This window comes from Aptenodytes forsteri, unplaced genomic scaffold (genome assembly GCF_000699145.1).
Source record: "Aptenodytes forsteri isolate BGI_AS27 unplaced genomic scaffold, ASM69914v1 Scaffold242, whole genome shotgun sequence".
NCBI classification, from domain to species: Eukaryota; Metazoa; Chordata; class Aves; order Sphenisciformes; family Spheniscidae; genus Aptenodytes; species Aptenodytes forsteri.
Genome location: NW_008795253.1, coordinates 2420919 through 2427268, shown reverse-complemented (window position 1 = coordinate 2427268; position 6350 = coordinate 2420919). Strand labels below are relative to the sequence as shown.

At 37.7% G+C, this 6350-nt stretch overlaps 1 protein-coding gene across 5 annotated transcripts in view; it reads left to right on the top strand.

Annotated features, from left to right (window-relative positions):
- FAM184B (family with sequence similarity 184 member B) overlaps nucleotides 1–6350 on the top strand; it is a 52223-nt gene that overhangs the window by 27329 nt on the left and 18544 nt on the right. For 4 of the 5 annotated variants that reach the window (XM_009279120.2, XM_009279119.2, XM_019472018.1 and 1 more), the window contains exon 3: nucleotides 8–118. The exons of the other annotated variant lie outside the window; for it this stretch is intronic. In XM_009279120.2, the coding sequence (XP_009277395.1) occupies nucleotides 8–118 (111 nt within the window). The remainder of the gene's footprint in view (nucleotides 1–7; nucleotides 119–6350) is intronic. 5 annotated transcript variants of the gene reach the window in all.

Below are 6350 nucleotides of genomic sequence, written 5' to 3'. Positions count from 1 at the left end.
ACTTTAGGAGCTCCAGACACAGCTAGAGGAATTTAAAAGAAAATCTGAGTGTGAACTAAAGCAACTAGAGAAAGAAAAAGAAGTCCTAACTGGGAAACTTCAAAACTCTTCACTTGAGGTAAACTGGGCATAAATGTAACCCAGTAATAAAAGGTCTCTTCATTTTTCCTCTCATCTGAGAGATTCTTGATTAGATTTTAATCATATTTGCTGCGACTATCACTCAAGAAAATATGCAAGGACTCTAGATAGAAATAACAGAAATTACGGCTCCTGAACATCTATGAAGATTTTGACAAGCCTATTTATTTTGATAAATTTCATATATCACTCTTTGGAGATATACTATGGCTATATCAGGGTTGGATGGTGACTCTGACTGTTCGTCTGTATACAGGGCTAAGTAAGATTACAATCTTCCTTACAGCTCTTGTGGACTTTCTGATTTTTTTTTTGTGTGTGTGTAAAAGGGCCTGCTGTCTTGGTCCCTTGAGCAACAGAACTGAATGGAAAAAAGGTCAAATAGATCATTGTTTCCGTTCTGCCTGCTTGACAGTAAGGGTGGTAACTGAAGCAGATTGGAATGTGCAATAATTTAGTATATATTAGTAGTTAGGTATGCCTCCCTCTATGTTCTCAAGATCAGGAATGACGTAGAGAAAGCATTGTGACTCCAAAGTAGCTCTGAGGATGTCATAGCTTATGTACTGTTCCCCACTCTGGTTACACCCAAGTCATAATGCAAATTTGTGGACATGGATTAATCTGGAAATAAATCCCTGAGTTGTGTTAGTATTAGATTATCCACCTGTAACAGCTGTAATGTATAGTCGGTTGCAGGCCAAGTGATGCAAATTTTCCAGATTAGTACATCTACCAAAATATTTATACAGGAAAGTGTCATTATTTGAAAAGCCATAACAGGTTGGATAAATAATTTTCTGCCAAAACAAAAGCAGAACCCTACAAGGCAATTATTTACCCAGGTAAACCAGTTCACCTTTAAAATTTCTGACAACTGTGAATACACGTTTTCTCCCTCCCAGGTGTTCCCCTTTTGTGTTGTTCAGTTCTTTTCAGCAAATGCTATTTGCTTTAAAATGTTACATACAGGATATTTCCTTTTCGTCAGTGTGATCATGTGAAGTTTTTGCCTGTGAACATTTTGAAACTTTTATCTCATGGATAAGCTGTAAAACAACTGCTTTAACAGAACTGAAATCAGTTCCCTAGTGAAAAGTTTTGATGATGCTCAGTGCTGCATTTATTTTTCTACCCCAAGTGTATATCATTGCATTTGGTACCTTTTTCAGAAGAACAATGAAATTATTTGTGATTGTCCATTCTGGGAGATTATGGGTGAATGGTCATGTTTTCACCATGAGAATTTGTCATCCATTTCTTTGTTTTTTTCCTGCCAATCCAGGTTTTGAGGCTCCAAGATTTTATTAAGCAAAATGAGGATATTCCCAAATATACAAAATTTCTTCAGTCTAGTTCAAGAAAAAGTAGTGAACAACAGGAATTAGGTAGCTCACACTGTGGAACTACTGAATTACAGATAGCCACTGTGTGGCTGTCTGTAATTTCCATTGCTTTATATCTTCGCTGATTCTAACCAGTTTCACTTCCAGCAATTCTGTGGGAGCTTGCATGGGAATAGCTCCACAAAAGTTGGAAGACGTAGATCTTTCTCAGCTGGCATTTGTATACTCTGAGTGGCCATAATAAGCTCTTTTTGAGTGTTCAGAGACAGAAAAAGGACAGATAGGTTCATCAGGGGGCTAAGCAAGATGTTGGCCCCCCTCTCCTATCTGCTTCCACTTTCCCACATGCCATTACACCTGCTTGGTGCAGCACGTTCCAGAAATCAGGGCATGTGTTGTGGTCATTTACTATGTAACACCTGCTTTTTCTCCCATTCATGCTGTACTGGCTGTACTAGTTCTGAGTGCAGCATGGTCTTTTCCCATTCATTTCTCCTCTAAAACAGTTTTGTACATTCTGGTATCACCATTGGATTCTGACATTCTATCCATTTCCCAGTCTTAGAAATATAGAATTTAAGTGTAGTTCTTAATGTTCTTAAAGTTCTGGCTAAATCCTGGTTTTAGGTTTCATTACACATTTCTGCATGCCACCGTTTTCTACAGGTTCTTCTCTGAGAGAATTTCAGGTCAATCCTTGTTGACCTATCCAGAGTGACTTTGCACCTAATGCAAAACATGGGTTGTCAGAAACGGTCATCTTTATTCTTTTCCAAATTCCCCTAAATGTACGTATTTCTACAAAAACATCTTAGTCCATTCAAAGCTGAAAATTTACCATGATATTCTGGCATCCCTGGGTAATGCCTGAAAGTTATACTGGTTTGAGGTATGAGGGGAAGAGATGGAAGGGAGGAGTAGTGGCACACTGTCTGATCTCATAGTATTGTGTATATGCATGCAGGTGGTGTATTCCACTGAAAGGTCTCAAAGAAATAAGAAGGCTTATGACACAAAGCAATTATTGTTCAGGTTTTGCAGATAGAAAAAGTGAGGCAGTGAGTCATCAAATTACTTTTCCTGAAGTCACACATTCAGGACAGGAAAATATCTTGGAATCTAACAATGCTCCCAAAAGGGAGGAAATGCTCCCTCTGAAGAGAAATTTTGCATTTTGCTTGGTACTCTATAAGTTACTTTCCGAAACAATTACTTGGCAGTATTTCCAGGGAAGTGAAGTAATTTCAACTTACAATACTTTCTTTCTATAAATATGTGAATATTCAGAGCCATTTAGTATACAACATTACGTTTCACTGAGGGCATGATTCCCATCTGGGAACCTTTGCAATGGCTCAGCTCAGCACTTCTGCCTCAAAGGTTAGGCAATGTGCTGTTACTAATCCAATTCTAACCTGGATACACTTTCAGATCTAAAAATAGCTTCCTTGGCTGCATAAGGCATATTTTTGGTTGGGCTGACATAGCTAGAACACTATGCAGAGTGGACAGAATCATGATAATTTCATTTCTCTGGCGATGCACTTCAAAGTGGCAGTATTTCTGTATTACTAAGATTTTTCTGGATAAAGAAATCAGATTCACACCTGTTTGGTCCTTTGGAAGGAAGGATGTGAGATTCTGTGTGAGTCCAATGCTAATTCATTAGGAGTCATCCAGTTCCTTGCTTTTGCACTACAGGATCTCTTCAACATGTGTTAAAGGGGTTATTCTGGAATTAGAAGGTACCTAAAATAGAAGCGCAGGCATCACCTTGTCATGATATATCTTTGAACAGTGCTAGCACAGCAATGCCCAAAGCCTTGATGGAGATCTTGTAGGTACCACCAAATAGCAGCAGTAGAGATGTGCCTAGTGTGTTCACACCTGTCCCTCCAGTCAGGAATTGCCATAAGTTTAGGAAGGCAGTTAACTGTGATCTTAGCTGAAGTAACTGTGAAATAAGCCTAAAGACAACAGTAAAATATAATTTCATTATTTTGTTGTTACTTCTTATGCCATGTTACCTTTTTGATGTGATAGCATCATAGTTTGAGTAAAACCGTGTAGCATTTGGGTGCCTTATTTTAACTCTCTGAACAAATTCTCAATTGTGGTGACTCTTCTATAATACATCAAAAGGCAGTTTTAAGTCTTTTATATAAATTCATCCCCTAGCAATGCATTGAGAAACTCGGATCTTTCTACTTTAAAGATACAGGAAGTCAAAATATTCTCTCTGATTCCAACTTTAGATCTTGCCTTTGAGATTTCACACTTCTTATGGACGATAAATAAAAGAACGGGAGAGCAGACATAAGATAGACTTCAAGTATTCACAGGCTTGCAAGCACAGTGAATTAAAATAAAGCCAAAGTCAAACAGGGGAGCCAACTGTGATGGCATGAACAGACTTATATTTGCCCGGTATTTTTGCCCATGGGCTATCACAGTCTGAGAGCTACTTCTTCAAAAGAATCAAGCCATCCTTCCAAGGAGAAGGACAGTAATTATGGTTAGAAAAGAATGAAACTTGAAAGACTTTTGAAATAATTCAAAACTTATCTGTCCTCTTTTAGTAATAGTTGTTCATTTTTTCTTTACTTGGAAGACAGTGGGAGGCAAAATCAGCTGTCATAAGAAAGGGCAAGTGCAAACATAACCCTGAAATTTGAAAAGAATTCAGCAGAGCCTAGAAAAATACTCTTGCCTAGAGTTTATACTGTGGATAGGTATTAGTTGCATCTTTAAGACCACTTTATGCAATTCTGGTGGATAAAAGTGAATGAATAATGGTATTAGAGGTACAGTTTTTTCAAGAGGTTTTGTTTTGCAGCAGGAGGACATTATAAAACAATGATGCTGGTCTGTTAATAGTAAAAGGAGCCAAATAGATTCTGGACTGATGTGAGCTGGCATAGTTTCATTGGCTTAAACGTTGCTGTACCAATTTTACAAATTGAGGGTCTGGCTATCTGTTTTGAAGTAATGAAACACAGTAAAACACCTGGGCACTGCAAAATATTCCAGAGAAGGATTTGCACTGGTGGATTTCAAAGCCCTTTTAACTGGAAGACAGGAGGAGGAAACCTGATGGGATGGAAATGTTTGTTTCTTAACCTCTAATATGTTAGAAGTAGCAGGATTTATGAGAAAAAGTGTGTTTGTATCCCTGATATATTTGTGTAGGTCTTTTTCCCTAAATCACTGAAAAATAATGTTTTTAGAAATACTTTTCCATCTGATTTCTTACTACATTATGTTCTCTGTTGCTATCAATTTACTGCTTAGCCTATTTCTAGTTAGTATGATCTTATGTTTCATGCTAGTAGTGCTTTGAACCAATAATTGTCTATGAAGAGAGTCTGGAAGGTCAATAATGTTGTGACCACAGCTGAAGTTTATATATGCTTCTTTTCATCTTCCCCACCTAGATGAATATTTAATTTGCAAAAGAAATATTCAAAGTGACATTTTTCCTGTTTCCAATTTTTCTATTAGAAAATATACAGCCTACTCTTCTGGCACATCTTTTTTACTCACTGGCTTACTTTCAGGAAGCCCAGAGAAAAAATGCATGCTTGAGTGTAGTAATGCTACTGCATATTACATCAGCTGATACAGGGGACTGTACAGCGTTAAGTGTTTCACATCAAAGGTTAGTTTTATAAGGAACTGCAGTACTTAAAAACTTCAGTGTTTCCTTTTTATATAGGAAAACATTGGCTTGAGTTCAGTAGGCATTAAGACAACGTAAATGTTTTACCAGTAACCAGGAGCCAAAGTGCCCATTTAGTTAAATCTTATGATTTACCACTTTAAAAAAAAATAATAATAATTGCAGCACCTCTGGAAACAAAGGTATGATTGGCAAGTGGCTCTGGCATCTGCCTGTTCTTGGAGTGTATCCAGGCCACAGATAGATCCCATCACACAGACACATTAAAGACAATTAATGTTTTTCATTAAGAATAACATTTAGCAATTATTCTTCACTAGTTTGTTCAGACAGATAGTTTTCTTTGTGCTTAATTGGATGACACAAAGGAAAAAGCCAAGAAACAACTGGTTGATTAGTTAACTTAAACTCACTGTTTGGGGCAGCTGAAGATAGGTGCTCTTTCAAATTTGCTAACTCAGATCAATTTGGTTGTATAGCTTCAGTGAAATTCAAATGTACCATGTTGGTTTGAAATTGTTTAAGAAGCAGTAAAACTCATCTTTCATTTTCTGGCACTTAAAAGAGAACAAAATAAAAAACTTGATCCACAAACCACTGGGTGAAGGAATGTTTGTTTTCTTCTTATCTACCAACCTAGCATTCCCATGATGTGTGGGAGACCTAGGTGGTTATTTTTTTTTCCTTCTGTCAGATTCCTCACCATTTAAAGAGTTCCCTTGTTGCTGGGTTACAGGATAAAACAGGGTGAGCTACAGCGTGTCACCTGTTGCTGCTTCTTCACTTGTATATTAAGTTGTCATTGGACAACCTAGGCCTTCATCACTTGGATAAGTGTCCCAGTTACCTTTATATGCACACGCACATACTCTATTGCTCTCTTAGTTTTTCTGCGCCTCTGTGCTTCCTTTCTCTCTCTCACACACACAAAGCAGAACCACTGCTGCCATCTCTTCTTCCCCTGTGTTCTGTGAACAAAAGCAATTGTCTCCTTGCAAATGATGAAATAATTTAAGTTTTAAAAACATTGAATTCAGTCTGGAGGAAATATTTTAATTTTTCATTTTGATGTTGTTGTGGTTTAACCTCAGCCGGAAACTGAGCACCACACAGCTGCTCGCTCGCTCTCCCCCAGTGGGATGGGGGAGAGAATTGGAAGAGTAAAAGGGAGAAAATTCATGGGT